The sequence below is a fragment of the Planococcus citri genome, chromosome 4, assembly GCF_950023065.1.
Source record: "Planococcus citri chromosome 4, ihPlaCitr1.1, whole genome shotgun sequence".
Taxonomy (NCBI): Eukaryota; Metazoa; Arthropoda; class Insecta; order Hemiptera; family Pseudococcidae; genus Planococcus; species Planococcus citri.
The window spans coordinates 4,183,170-4,198,768 of record NC_088680.1 but is presented as its reverse complement, the minus strand read 5'-3'; the positions used below and the strand labels follow the sequence as shown (position 1 = coordinate 4,198,768).

Sequence of the window (15,599 nt, the reverse complement as noted above, 5' to 3'; positions counted from 1 at the left end):
TTCTGTTTTGATTATTTTCGTTTGTATCTCTGTCTATCTCATCCTATTAAGTAAAGTGAATTATTCGTTGAAATTTTACGAAATTTATCAATTTGTTGTAGCTCTTTGAGATCTACGAATTTCAAACTTTTGAGAACTGAAAGTAAAGCATCGACAGGCAGTTTTGAAGAGCAGAGATTTCTTCTTTTGCAATGATTCGAGTTAATTTATATTCAGATACTAACTTTTGATCATTTATTATCTCTCTATTGAATTTCAATTTATTCTCGTTGATGTTTTAATACGTACACTCTGCTCTATTGATTTATCCATCTCTTTCCTCTTTCATCGTGTTATTATAAATCATAACTTTAGTAAGTATTTAGGTGTTGATGAAATTTTTTGACAAGTTTGTCCCTTTAAAATTAGTCCACTTGAGAATGGAATTTACCTCACATTTTTAAAAGCAGAATTGTGAGCAATTTTTCACATGATTTACTGATCTTGACATAATTTTATGAACAAGAATTCATTTCTTGGATACTTTTTGGACGATTTTCAGGTTTTGAATGATTTCGAAATGATAATCAAACTGAAAAAAGAAGAAAACAAATTCAGTTTGAAAATTAAAATTGCCTACCTACAAAATACTTACTAAATCAATAAATAAAAATTGAATGAACTGAAAGTAAATTAAAATGAAAAATAATTAATTACCTAGTTATCAATTTTTTAAAAAAATATGAAATTGAATAAATTTTTAAAAAATACAAAAAATACAAACCGAATTTAAATGAAAAAAAGGAATAGAACTAAAAAATTGAAATTAGCTACCAATTGAAATTAATCAATGAGTAATGAACTAAATCAAAAAATGGAAAGAAATGTAGGTAGGTAAATTAAAAAATTAAAATGAAATAAATCTATAAAAATGATAAATGTAAAATTGAATCAAAATTGAAAAGTATAAATTGAATAATATATTAAATTGGATTAAAATGAGAAATTTAAATTTATATTTGAAAAATTAAACAAAAAAAATGGAATAATTTTTTTAAAAAATGAACTGAAAAATTATATTTAAAAATTGAATTAAATGAAATTAGACTATAAAATAAAACTCAATTAATTGAATAAAAAAATCGAAATTGAATTAAACTAAAAAGTTTTAAAATTACAAATCAAATTAAGTATTAATAAAATAGATGTCAAGTTGAACTTGAAAAAAAATTAAAATGAATTGGAATTTTCAAAAATGAAAACTGAAACGAACTGGAAAATAAAATTTAAGTGAGAACAGACAATGAAAATCGGATATAACTTGAAAATTAGCTGATAAGTATGAAAATTTATTGAATTATTACACAAAAATTTATAACTGAATTTTTGATTGAAGTAAATCATTGAATAAAAATTGAGTTGAAATATAAAATAAAAACGAATTTGAATTTAAAAAATGAAAAGTCAATGAAACTGAAAAATGATTAGAGAATAAAAATTTGAATTACTCAAACTAAAAAATTTTAATTGCTTACAAGTTGAATTTAAAAAAAAAAAAAGTTGAGTCAAATTGGAAAATAGAAACGAATTAAAAATGCAAAAATGTAAATGGAAAAAGAACAATCCACATGTATTTGAAAACAATAATTATTTTCGAATTTTTAATCGAATTTCACGCCATTTCAGAATCATTAATTTACGAAGTAAATAATTCCAAACTTGAAATCTTTTTTTCAAACAAATCTTAGAATTTCTCATTACCAAATTTTACAATCCCTGGTACGAGTACATTTGAAGCTTTCCATAATATCGTTGACTTTCTCAGCAATTTTTTTCAATTCACCACAAAGGCATTAAAATTTAATACTCGAAGGGGGAAGGGGAGGAGGGCGCTGTATCATTCCAGGCATTTCTATAGTCAAAAACTCTCAAAAGTGACCTTAGATGTAGATATGTATTTCAATTTTCAATTTAAAAAAAAAAAACAAAAAAAAATAGGCCACTGTAAATAATGAAATTGTATGTAAAGTACTAAATAAAACGATACGTCATTTCTAAAATTTTGGCTACTTTTTTTCGAGTGGGGGGAGGGGAAATTGAGAGGGACCAGACTTAGCACCTTGAAATTCGCCAAAGCAATATGTCACTTTGAATTTTGGCCAAAATTGGAGATATTTATGGCATTGGCAACGCGCCTTTCTTATTCTCCCCCCTCTTTTTTTTATTTTTTGCCCATTTTGAAAAGTTGAGCTTTCTCCTTGAAAATTTTGAGGTTTTCACACCTTGCTCACAAAGGAAGTTTTTATACTTATATTTACCTGCAGCAAAAATTTCAGGTGCTGAAATTCGTTTTTCAATTTTCGGTGTACTTAATTTTGAAAATTCAGATTTGGTCCCAAATTAAGTAGGTATATTGATGAAAAAAAAATCAAATTCTGATCTAATTGACATGAAAGGGTGAAATTTGGTTAGTATCCTATTTTAGATCTCCCGTGTCGATTAATGATGGTTTTCGAACCTTTCTGGAGCCTCCAGCGGATTTTTTTATTCTCCAGTTTTCGAAAAAATTGCTGTAAATAGGCTCAAAACAAAATTCTGCTTCTATCTTCGTGACTTTTTCGATCGATTTAGGCGCATATTTCAAAATCTAAAAAATTTCTTTATTGATTCGCTTATTTTTGAAAAAAAAAAAGATGAAAAATCCCATCGGAAGCCGCTGCAAAATCTAGAAGAGTTCGAAACCATCATCCAATAGACTTGGGAGGTCGAAAATAGGGTACACAGCAAATTTCAGTTTTTTACATACCAACGTCAATTTAATCAAATTTTTATTTTTTATTTTCATGAGAAAATTTATATAAATCTTCAAATTTTTAAAAATTCGTTAAAAATCATGTCTGTCTGAAATTATTGCTGATGCTATGTTTTGGCATCCTCTTTCATTTATGCACAAGTTGGAATACTTCCTTTTGTTATATTTCGAACTTTGACTGTTTCTCAAAAAACTGTTTTGCTAGGGGGGGGGGGGAGCCCCAGAATTCAAATCACTGGATCTTTTTTCCCCCTCAATTTATGCAATTTTCCGACTATTTTGAGAAATTTGATATCCCATAGGGCTCTGAATCTTTTGTTTGAGCTGCTGATTATTAGACCTTTTTTTTTTTTTTTGGAAGCTGTCCTAAGTCTCAAACTGCTTGATGCCAGAGAGACGTACCACATGAGGGTGGAGGTGCCTCACCCTGCCCCCCCCCATAAGACAGAAAATTGTAGGTGAAAATGGAAATTTTTGAAAAAAATGGAGGGAACCCCAGACTATTTATAATTTTCTTGGCTGGGTAATAAGCACTATTTGTTTCAAGGTTTTGGAATTCATTCGAGATTTTATCAACAGAGTCAATAAAAAATTTTTTAAAAACATTTGAGACCTTAAGTTCATTTCCCTCAACCAGAACCTCCTCCTGATTTATTCTAATTTTTGTCAGTTTATCTTTCTGCTTCCCCCTGATCAAATCTACAATGTTTCCAGTACTTCCTTGGGTCATTTTTACATTTCTCCAAAACCCCAGAATGGTAGACCAATTTATCCCTCCGACTCTGCTGAACCACTAATTTCGACATTTGTTTATACTCCTGGGTAATTTCTAAATTTGTGGGATTTTTTTTAATACCACACAATTGCAAAATGACCAAAAAAATGATCAAATACCATCAAAATGAAATAAAATTTTACTAAAATTGAGTAAAACTTGATTTTTTATAAATACCAAAAATAAAATTGGAAAATCTGAAAAAATTGCCACAAAATTCCACAAAAGTCCTAAAAATTGGCCGACTCGAGCAGTTGGACTGAAACCACCCCACTATATAGAAGCAAATAAAAACACAATCCAAAAATTTAAGTATACATAGCTTTATTAAAACAAAAACAATTTTAAATTTAGGTATCAACTTTTCAAATAAAATCACAAAAAATTATACTTAAATATTTAAATAAACCTAAATCAACGTCAACAACATTTCGATATCATTTAAGACAAAAAGATAAAGAAAGAAAAAAAAGAAAAAAAAATATAAATATCAAATTAAAACGTAAAATACACATCAAATTATACATACATGAAAACGTACGTATATTCGAGTGAAGCTTGCAGCCAACATGAAGCAGCAGAATTTTCCAATACACGGTGTTTAACAAATCCTCGCCAATTTATACATACTCTAAATAAGTATCGAAAAAATACCCAAAAAAATACCGCCACAATAATATTCTCAGATCAGATTAAAATACACTCTTTAGAACACTTTATTCGACTAGGTTTAAAATAAGGGTAATTTCTGTTAAAACTCATTAGGTAGCGAAAAACTCCTCACAATACCAAAGTTCAACAATAATAATACTAAAAAAAACTTTTCATACGCCGAACGCGGCCCTAAAAGATGCATCTGTATAGTAATTAGCATCAAGTCGTAATGTGTTTTCTCTGTTTTGACCGCGTAAATAGCGTCTTCATTTACTTTCCACATTTAAAAGCAGCTACCAAGAAATAGGTAAATATATAAACCCAACGTACCTAGACCTACAGATACAGAATATTATATTACAGACTCTCCTATAATAATAATAATAAATTCTACAATGTTCATAACAGAAGAAAGTATACGTCTTGGTGAGCAAAGAATTTATATTGTCTACGAGCAACTACATCTACGAAATTATTTTCATCCTCCCGGTAACTTAAAATATACCTCTACGAATTTCAAATTGCATCTATTTTCTTTAATCCTACATAAATCTACCTACACTTACTATAATTACTCGTAAAAATAAAAACGCCTTATTCAAAATTAGCCAAAAAATGTACCTTACATAGTCACAAAAAAAAGAAAAAAAATCCAAAGATCGTTATAAAAATACATTAAAAAATTGGGGGAGGGGATGGGCAAAACACTTCAATCAATATTTCACGTCTCTGTTCAGACAATCTGGGGACACACTTATAAAAAAAATACAATACTGCTTCATTTGCGTGAATTTCTCAAAATAGAAATAGAAATTCATCAGCGAATAGAGAAAAATAGAATCAGCTGTATATAAAAAAAAAAATTACAAAAAATTCATCAAGCCGCAATTTAAAAATTATGTAGTCGAAAAAATTTGCAACTTTAAATCGTCGCTTTCGTTGTGAAATATCGTACAATAATATTTTAAATTTGAAAAAAAAAATACTATAATAATAATAAAATAATACCCTTAATGATTGATTAACGCAATGTAATGTAGGTAAAAGTAGGTAATTTCATTCGTAATTTTTTTTACACAATAGATCAGGTAGGTAAGCGGAGATAGAATATTATATTTTCAATTGTCTCGTAGGCAGAGGGTGATGAAAAGGAGTACAACCTGCAACCTCTGAACCTCTGTCATTTCGTCTTCATTTTTTTCTGCTTAATTGACAGTAACATTAAAAGGGAGTAAAAAATCTGCACGAGTCACTAGCGTTTTTGTAACAAAAATGAACTAGTGAAAGGCGTAAATGTTTACCATTTTTTTATTCTCCTTCAGAAAAATAATGAAAAACAGAAACACAGACGACATGAGGATGGCACACAGATGGAGGCTTTCATTGTAAATGACTGATCAAGCTAAGGGTAACGTTTTTTTTTTTTTGGTGGGTGGAAGGAGATTAGAATGCTGATTGGTGCGATTAAATTGAAAATTAGACGTACGATGAAAAAGAGAAAAAAAAATGAAAGAAAATATCGTATGTAATAATAAGTAAAGGTGGGTAATAATAAATAATAAAAATTATTTTAAAAAAATTATTCAGCGTAGAAAAAAAATTAAAATATAAACGAATAAAATTACCTTTTTAATGGTCGTAAAATAAAATACCGAATATTTAGGTAAAAATACTCTCGTAGGTAAAAAAGCAACAATAACTTACAAAATAAATAATGTTAAAAAAAAACAACGAGATTATTAGGGAGGAAAAAATCAAGTAAGTAAAGATCAACGAATAATAAAATAAATTAAAAATAAAATTAGAATTAGAATGAGAAAAATAAACATAAGAATCTTATATTACAATAGTAGACGTAAAATAAGATAGTACTTAGTTCCTAGACTTAGGTTAAGAGTAATGTTCGAAGAGAGCTTTCGACTTTCGTTATAAATTTTGTATAGACATTAATCATACAGGGTGTCCTATAATATCCTGCAGCAAAAATGTGAGTTTTTGATCACCCTCAGCCGGTTATAATTGTCTTGGATTTAGTTTATTTTCAATTTCGTCCATAATTATGGGATAGGGGGGGGGGTGCACCTTGTGCTGGTTTGAAAATTCAAAAAAATGACCTCATGACACGAAAATGACAAAATTTCTGGAAAAAAGAAACATTGAAAACGCGTAGTTTGTTCCATTTCCCGAATTTCACGGGTAATTCAGGAGGGTACGGGAGGGAGGAGGGGTTTGGGGAAGCTGTATCCCAAAAAATACGTAGATATTCGAACTCGGCATCGCCGGAAACATAACGAACGATATATTACACGACCCATTCATTTTTTAAATTGAGACCAACATTTTTTTAGGGAGGGGACAGAAGAGTGCACAACTTGCCAGATTGGAAATTGAACTTAGATGATCTCGTAATTCAAAAGTAAAAAAAATAAACAATACAAACGATGTGTCAGGCATACAACTTTCGGTAACGTAATTTCTGAATTCCTGTGGTATTGTTGGAGCGTATGACGGGGGGGGGGGGGGGTAGGTTCAAGGAGGTTGTACCTCAAAAATAAGTTGATAATCGAACTTGACGTCCTCAAAACAAAAACAAACGATACGTCACACGACCTATCAATTCGCATGTTTGAAAAATACTTTTAGAAAAATTCACCCCAAAATGAAGGGTAGGGATGAAAAAAATTTCAAACAATTGAAAAAAGTGATATGGGGCATTGAATTATAGGGTATTGTGGATGCTGTTTCAAATTCTTGAATCCGTGCCACTCCAAAATCAAAATTTAAAACCTCCCCCCCCCACCACATGAGAGTAAGGGGAGGTTGTACCTCAAAAATCATCATCATCATCATCATATTTATTTACTGGCATTTTATATAAAGTTTAGGAGATGTACACTCTGCGGTGTCTCAAATAGAACTGATATCTTGAGGCAATTTTATTATTTGTTTTGTAGCTTTCCAGATATCAGAGTTGTTGATTGGTATATTAGAAAGGAAACTTTGGAATTTTTCATTACGAAATTTAAATAGTTCAAATTTAATTTCACGAATGCAGCGATTCAATTTAGTTTTAGTTTCTAGGTTTCTCAATTGCTGCCATTCTTTTCTTACTTTATTTTTTATTTTTATAAGATTTAAAATACGTAAAGGGACTTGCCATTTAAACTTTGGAAGAATTTTTTCTGTAGTGCTAAAGTTATAAACTGTTTTTATTTTATTTGTTATTTCAGAAATAGCATCATCAATAAGATTTGTGGTTTGAACCTCAAAAATGAGTTTACATTCGAACTTAACGTCCCAAAACAAAAACAAACGATACGTCACACGACCTATCAATTCGCATTTTTGAAAAATATTTTCAAAAAATTCGCCCTAAAATGAGGGGTGGGGATGAAAAAAATTTCAAACAGTTGAAAAACGTGATATGGGTATCAAATTATAGGTTTTTGTGGATGCTGTTTCAAACTCTAGAATCCGTTCCACTCCAAAATCAAAATTGAGCAACACCCCCCCCCACCCCATGAGAGTAAGCTTGGGGTCCAAGATTTTGGCGAATTCAATATGGATTCTATCGAATGTATCAATTTTAAATGGTTGATTCTGATTTTAAAACGCATTATCCCAAAATCAAAATTGGACCCCCCCCACCTTTCATCCCTGAGACGATCCTGGCGCCCAACATTATGAAAAATACAATATCTCATGAATATCAAATTACTGTTGTTTTTTTTTCAATGAGCTGATCCATATCCTGAAATATGTTTAACCCCCCCACCCCCTCATTCAAAATTGTACCCTTCGAGAGGGCTCGAGGTCCAAATTTTTTTAAATGCGATACTTGTGAGTTAAAAATTGCAGATTTTTGAAGGCGTCGATTCTGATTTCAAAACCGATGAGGCTCTAAAATCAAAATTGACCATCCCCCCCCGCAACAAGAGGTTACGGAGTCCAAAATTTCAAAAAAGACCTACAATATGGATAATTGGGGATGAAAACGTGCAAGGTTTTTGAAGCTGCCAATTCTAATGCTGGAATCTGCTTGACATCAAATTCAAAAATCAAAATTGAGACCCCCCCTCATCCTTGAGGCAATCCTAGGGCCTAAAATTTGGAAAAATACAATATAACTTATTTAATGTGGAATTTTACTGCTTTGAATGCACTGATCCCCATCCTGAAACCTTTTTTATCCCCCAAGGTCAAAATTATTGTGCCTTCTAAGGGGACTTGGTGCACCAAATTCAAAACTTGTTGGACCTCAAAATCAAAATCCCCCCCCAAGAGGGCTGCGGTCCAAAATTTCCAAAAATTCAATACAGATAATGAGATAAGGAATTGTAGGTTTTTTGAAATCTTTTTCACACCAAAATCAAAACTGACCCCCCCCCCCCCCATGAAGAGGATGGTTGTTCGGGGCCAAAAATTTCAAAAAATGAAACATGAAAATCGAATAATTATAGGTTTTTAAAGGCACCAATTCCAAATCTTTTGGCCCCAAAATCAAAATTGAGCCCTTAGAGGGAGGGCTTGGGAGTCCCGATTTTAGAAAATGCAATGAAATTATGGATTTTTGAACTTAGGCACTGCTTTTGAGTCTGAAATTCTGAAATTCAAAAATTCACCCCCCCCCCACACTCCAACCCTACTTGACAGTTTTGGACCCGAAAATTTTACAAAAAGAATAAACATGGTATCAAAGTATAAGGTTTAAAAGATGCTGAACCAAATTATGAAATAATCACTTTCACGCCGAAATCAAACTCACTCTCCTCCCCCCCCTCCTCCGAGGAACCTGCCGCTCGCAGATTTAAAATAATTCAATATGACTATTTAATTTTATGGTCCTCCAAGGAGGCCAAACCAGATTCAAAAATATTTTAACCCAAGATCGAATTCAAGCCCCAGAAAGAGGAGGGCCAAAATCGGAAATTTAAAAAAATGCAATATCGATATCAAGTTACAGATTATTTGAGGTGCTGGTTCTGATTTTGAAATCCAAAATCAAAATTAGCCTCCTGAGAAGTGATCTTAGGACCCAAAATTTTGAAAAATGCAACAAAGACATCGAATTATAGGGTTTTGAAGTCACTGATTCTATTCTGAAATCAAAATTTAGCCCTCAGAGGAAGTTTTGGGATCAAAATTTTCAATTGTGAAGTTTTGAAGACTTTAATTCTGATTCCGGAACTCATTCAACCAAAACTAAATTCCCAAAAGAAGGGCCCACATAAAATCTCATCACTCATCATTCATGAATTTTTTTTCGACTCACAAGGAAGGCATCCTCACTCGCAAAAAAAATTCAACCGGAACGAAGCGAACAAAAATACATCATTTGTCAAAATTTCAAGTGCTAAAGAGCCTTTTTTCGATTTTTGACGAATTTTTGAAAATCAAATTTAGGCTAAAAATGGAAGAAAAATCAAAATCTCATCAAATTAACCTAAAAAACTGAAATTTAGCATAAATGCTTTAATTTTGACCTCCTAAATAGATAAGAAATAATTTGAAATCGTTTTGCGCAGTTCTGATGGAGCTCCAGCTCATTTGGACGCTTTTCACGACACTTTTTGAAAATCTGGAATTTCTAAAATACGGCTGGAGGCTCCAAAACGGTTTGAAATCACTTCCAATCGACTCGGCATGTTGAAATTATGGCATTAAAATAAATTTTAGCTTTTCACCTTCATTGGGTAAAATTTCGTGGAAATTTTGAAACTTTCAAAAATCTGCTGGAGGCTCCAGAACTGCTCAAAACGGTTCGAAATCGTTCCCAATTAATTAGTAGGATCGAAAATGAGAAAACCCGCAAAATTTCAGCTTTCTAGGTCAATTTGGTAAAATTTTGAATTTTCCTCCATTTTTGGCCCTTTGCTTTTCAAAAATGCACCAAAAATCGAAAAATTCAACATAAAAAAAAGACTGTTTTACACATTCTCGATCAACTTCTCCATTATTGGACACCCTGTATACAAATACATTTCACAGACAAATATTGCCCACGTTGTTGTTATTTTAAACATAGAAAAATACTTATATAGATGCATTTAGTAGACACAATCACTTTCTTCTTCACCATTTCATCAACATAACAGTACATAATAACGCCTAATGGACGGAGAGAACGCTACATAAATGATGTGGCCCTCGATAACAAACCGATCCTATATAACTTACAATAAATTACGAATAATTATACCGATTCCCGTTCCAGCCAAGAACACTTAAAAAATACAAAATTCAATTTCTAAACAATAAAGGAGAAAAAAAAATTAAAAGAGAAAAAAGAAAAAAATTACATACCTCGAACTGAGACATCAAAGTATGTAAGAGTTTTGAGCAAAAAATCAGGGTTGAAATAAATTCATTTTTTTTTCTATATCTTTAAAACTAAAAATAAAGTAGGTAAGGATACCCAAATGAGAGAAAAAAGAAAATTATAAAATAGTTGAGAAATTTATCGCCATCGTAACTTTTTTGTTTTTCTTTTAGGTACTTTACAATTGCCTACACTTAATAAATTCTTAAAATTAACACGTAAAAATATACGTAAAGTAATACTTTTTTCAAGGTGAAGAGAAAAAAAAACGTAAAAAAAATCAACAAAAAAATCCATTTGGTCTAAAGAGTAAAACGACGAATAAATCTCGTATCAAGCTAGCTTTAAAAAATCACCAATACCAATATAAGGTCAGGTAGGTATAAAATACATTATACAAAATATAGCAACAGTGTAAAAGGGAAAAAGCAAAGGGCACGGTAAAATAAAGGGGAAAGTACCTTCGAGTAAAATAAATTTATTAACTACTTATTAATTACGTTACGTTACGTAGTACGTATATAATGATGTAAAAGAGGCGTAAAAAAAGAGCGAGAAAAGGACCGTAAAATTGCGATTATTAAAAAAAAAAAGAGAGAAAAAAATTACAAAGGAGCTTTGATTTCGCGCTATTAAATTTTCCAGCTGATGAAAAGGTAGGTTGAAATTTTCGAAAATAATTTCACTTTACCTAGCGCAGTTATCACGTAATTTCTGGCGCTTTCGAGTCGAGGGGGAGAGAAAAAAAAATTGAAAAAGTACACCTTTTCGAACATAATAATAATGGTATCTTTTGAACGAACCGTTTTCCAATTAAATTTTTAACGATGCGGGGCTGAGCTGCGGTGCGGGGCGCGGGGAAGAGCGGTACAGCTTGCATTTTCCTTATATTTTGCTTCTGCTGCTGGTTTTTCTTCAATACGTTGAGCTGAGCTGCGTTTGCGGTATCGTTTTTTTTTTTTTTTACATTTCTTCTCGGGGGTTTAATACTCGTACATACTATATCGATCATTTAGGTAATGATCAATGATTCGAAGTGGCAGTTCGATCTGCGTTTGAGGAATTGGATACGGAAGCGGTGGCTATGGCTGCGTCGCCTCCGCCTAATGAAAGCGCTTGAACGATTCTAGGATCTGCTTTGCTACCTTCGCGGAATTCTTCCAGCGTTAGTTTATCGTCGTGGTTTTTATCCATTTGATCGAATATTTTGTCTACTCGTTTTTGCGGCGTGTTCTCGTCCTCGGCTTGGGGCTGCTGGCCCTGGGTAATATCAAGAAAATTCGTATAGAATTCGGTTTTGCGTATGTCTATGTCTACGTATTGATTAATGAAAGCCAAAACTCACTATCGAAGCGAAGGAATAGATGAGATGTGTCCATAGGTAATGATACAGGTAAGCAAAGCTGTGCATAAGCGTACTACGTACTACATACTTCGAGTTTCACTTGTGAAATTCAAGAACTTAAACAACACAGGTACAATTGGCAAAAAAAGCTGTAGAAAATCGACATTTTGCTGGTATTTTTTGATGTCAATTGTGCGGTGGGGCCCAAAAATAAGTTCATATTTGCGTCTGCATGGCGACCTCAAAAACATTTCATTTGATATATCACTCGACTTTTTGATGATTTTTTGAAATTTTGGCCCCCTTGTTGGGGCCCAGAGGGACATTGTGAGGTTGGACCCGAAAAATAAGTTCATATTCGTACTCAGCGACCTCGAAAACATACCATTCGATATATCACTCGACTTTTCACGATTTTTCAAAATTTTAACCCCCTTTTTGGGGCACAGAGGGGCTTTGAGGAGTTGGACCCAGAAAATAAGTTGGTATTCGTATTCAGCGACCTCGAAAACATACCATTCGATATAATTATTGCATGTCCAGATTCGTTTTTCAAATATATGATTCAGTTGTGTGTTACTTGAAAAACCAAGCATCCCCCACCAACCCCTTGGGAGGGATGAAGACCAATCAATGGTGGTGTGACTAATAGTTGGGTGAGTAGACTTTGTAAAAAAAATTTGAGCGAAAACGAATGATATTAAGAGGTAACGTTGATCAATTTATTGGACTGACTTTTTTTCAAACACCTACTCTTTCCACCCCTTTTTTCAGACACCCCTCTTGAGGTATGGGTATCGAGCGTAGTATCAAATTGTCGAGAATTTGAAGGGGGACATTTTTAGTCATGGTAGTTTTTCTCGTAAACCTAATATTTCCGGAGTAAATCGCAAAAAACGTAAATCGGAACCGGTTTTAGCCCCCTAAAAAAATTAGCTCCAGGGTTAGGAGGTTCCGTTTTTTTTTGGTAGTTCAGGAGGTTCATCTGAACACATTCCCGAAGAAAAAATTTATGTGCCAATTTTTTCCTTTTTAAAACCGCCATTTGCCTGCTCTAATTATTTTGAGCTTAAAATTGGGTGATGATTTTCGGAGGTTGTGAAAAGAAAGCTATATTGAAAATTATCAAAACGAGTTGAAATTTTGATAAAAAACTTTTCAATTTCCATCAAAATTATTTTTGAGTCTTTTTGAAATGGTTTCATGTTTTTGAGGACGTCTGAAGATTTTAAAACCTAGTAAAATTGGCTCGTGATTTTTGGGATTTTTGAAAAAGTGTCACCAAAGTTGAAATAATTTGACGAAAAATGCAAGCAATTTTTGAGCAGTTTTGAAGAATTTTGAGCCGGAAATTGGGTCATGATTTTCGAACGTTTTTGAAATGGTGTCACGCAAACGATCAAAAGCGGCTGATGTTTTGGCAGAAAATCAAAAGCTTCGATCAAAAGAGTGTGAAATTTTCAGCCCAAAATTGGGTGATCATGATTCTCAAAAGTTTTGAAAAGCATGCCATGCAAACTATTGAAACGTTGGGGATTTTTTGACAATAATTTTTGCTAAAAATGAGACTTTTTGAGTATTTTTTTGCCCCAAAAAGTAATTTTTTTATTACGTATACTAAAACGATGACTTTAAGATAATTCTGGCAAAAAAAGAACTAGATTTGATAATTTTTGCAAAAAAAAAAACAGCATTTCTTGGACAACTTTTCGCAAAACTTGCATTTTTTAAAATTATTTTTGCCGAAAAAAGAAATTATTCATTATTACGAGTAAAATAATGTCTTTTTGACAATTTTTGCCAAAAATAGCAGTTTTTGGATAATTTTGACAAAATTTGAGACTTTCTGAGTATTTTTGACCAAAACAGGAATTTTTTTATTATTTTGACTAAAATAAGGACTTTTTGACAATTTTGGCAGAAAAAAGAACTTTCTGACAATTTTGGCAAACATTGAGACTTTTTGACTATTTTTGCACAAAAAAAAAACTTTTTGACAATTTTGGCAAGAAATAGCACTTCTTGCACAATTTTGGCAAAACTTGAGATATTTTGACTATTTTAGCACAAAAAAGGTATTAAGTATTTTGACAATTTTGGCAAAAATTGAGACTTTTTGAGTGTTTTTAGCAAAACAGGAATGTTTCATTATTTTGACTAAAATAAGGACTTTTTGACAATTTTGGCAGAAAAAAGAAATTTCTGACAATTTTTGCAAAAAATAGCACTGTTTGGACAATTTTGGCAAAATTAGAGACTTTTTGAGTATTTTTGACCAAAACAAAAATTTTTTCATTATTTTGACTAAAATAAGGACTTTCCGACAATTTTGGCAAAAGTTGTCTTTTGGAGTATTTTTGACCAAAACAGCAATGCTTTATTATTTTGACTAAAATAAGGACTTTTTGACAATTTTGGCAGAAAAAAGAACTTTCTGACAATTTTTGAGCAAATTTGAATTTTTCCTAAAACCATGTTTATACTGAAAACCACGTTAAGAATAACAATTCTCTATCTAGCTAACGTTGTTTTCCAAAATAGCCATTTCAAATAGAATGGTCATTTTGAAAACAACCTTAAGTGTGACGATTTACCATTTAGCTAACGTTGTTTACAGACTACTGTTCCTAATACAATGTATATACTGAAAACCACGTTAAGAATAACAATTCTCTATCTAGCTAACGTTGTTTTCCAAAATAACCATTTCAAATAGAATGGTCATTTTGAAAACCACCTTAAGTGTAACGATTTACAATTTAGCTAACGTTGTTTACAGAAAACTGTTCCTAATGCAATGAAAACCACGTTAAGAATAACAATTCTCTATCTAGCTAACGTTGTATTCCAAAAAAGCCATTTCAAATAAAATGGTCATTTTGAAAACCACCTTAAGTGTAACGATTTGCCATTTGGCTAACGTTGTTTACAGAAAACTGTTCCTAAACCTATGTATATACTGAAAACCACGTTAAGAATAACAATTCTCTATCTAGCTAACGTTGTTTTCCAAAATAGCTATTTCAAATAGAATGGTCATTCTGAAAACCACCTTAAGTGTAACGATTTCCCATTTAGCTAACGTTGTTTACAGAAAACTGTTCCTAATACAATGTATATTCTGAAAACCTCGTTAAGAATAACAATTCTCCATCTAGCTAACGTTGTTTTCCAAAATAGCTATTTCAAATAGAATGGTCATTTTTAAAACTACCTTAAGTGTAACGATTTACCATTTAGCTAACGTTGTTTACAGAAAACTGTTATTAATACAATGTATATTCTGAAAACCTCGTTAAGAATAACAATTCTCTATCTAGCTATCATTGTTTTCCAAAATAGCCATTTCAAATAGAATGGTCATTTTGAAAACCACCTTAAGTGTAATGATTTCCCATTTGGCCAACGTTGTTTACAGAAAACTGTTCCTAATACAATGTATATTCTGAAACCCTTGTTAAGAATAACAATTCTAGCTGGCATTTTAGAAATTTCAGAATTTTTCTCTTTTGAAAATTCTGACAATTTTTGAGCAAATTTGAATTTTTTGCAATTTCAAATTTTTGGCGATTTTTTGGCACATTTGAAGGAAACTTGCACGATTTTTTGACCACTTTCAAATTTTGTAAATTTTTAAAAAATTGTTGTAATTTCAATAATTTGAAGCAATCTCGGTATTTTGGAGAAAAAAAAACGGGCATTTTTTTTTGCAATT

The 15,599-nt window shown here is 31.7% G+C and overlaps 1 protein-coding gene across 2 annotated transcripts in view; it reads right to left on the bottom strand.

Annotated features, from left to right (window-relative positions):
- Positions 1-3,872: 3,872 nt before the first annotated feature.
- Positions 3,873-15,599, bottom strand: part of LOC135842269 (frequenin-1) — a 295,329-nt gene continuing 283,602 nt past the window's right edge. For both annotated transcript variants that reach the window (XM_065359643.1, XM_065359642.1), the window contains one exon: positions 3,873-11,799. In XM_065359643.1, coding sequence (XP_065215715.1) covers positions 11,563-11,799 — 237 coding nt within the window. In that variant the 3' untranslated portion in view covers positions 3,873-11,562. The remainder of the gene's footprint in view (positions 11,800-15,599) is intronic.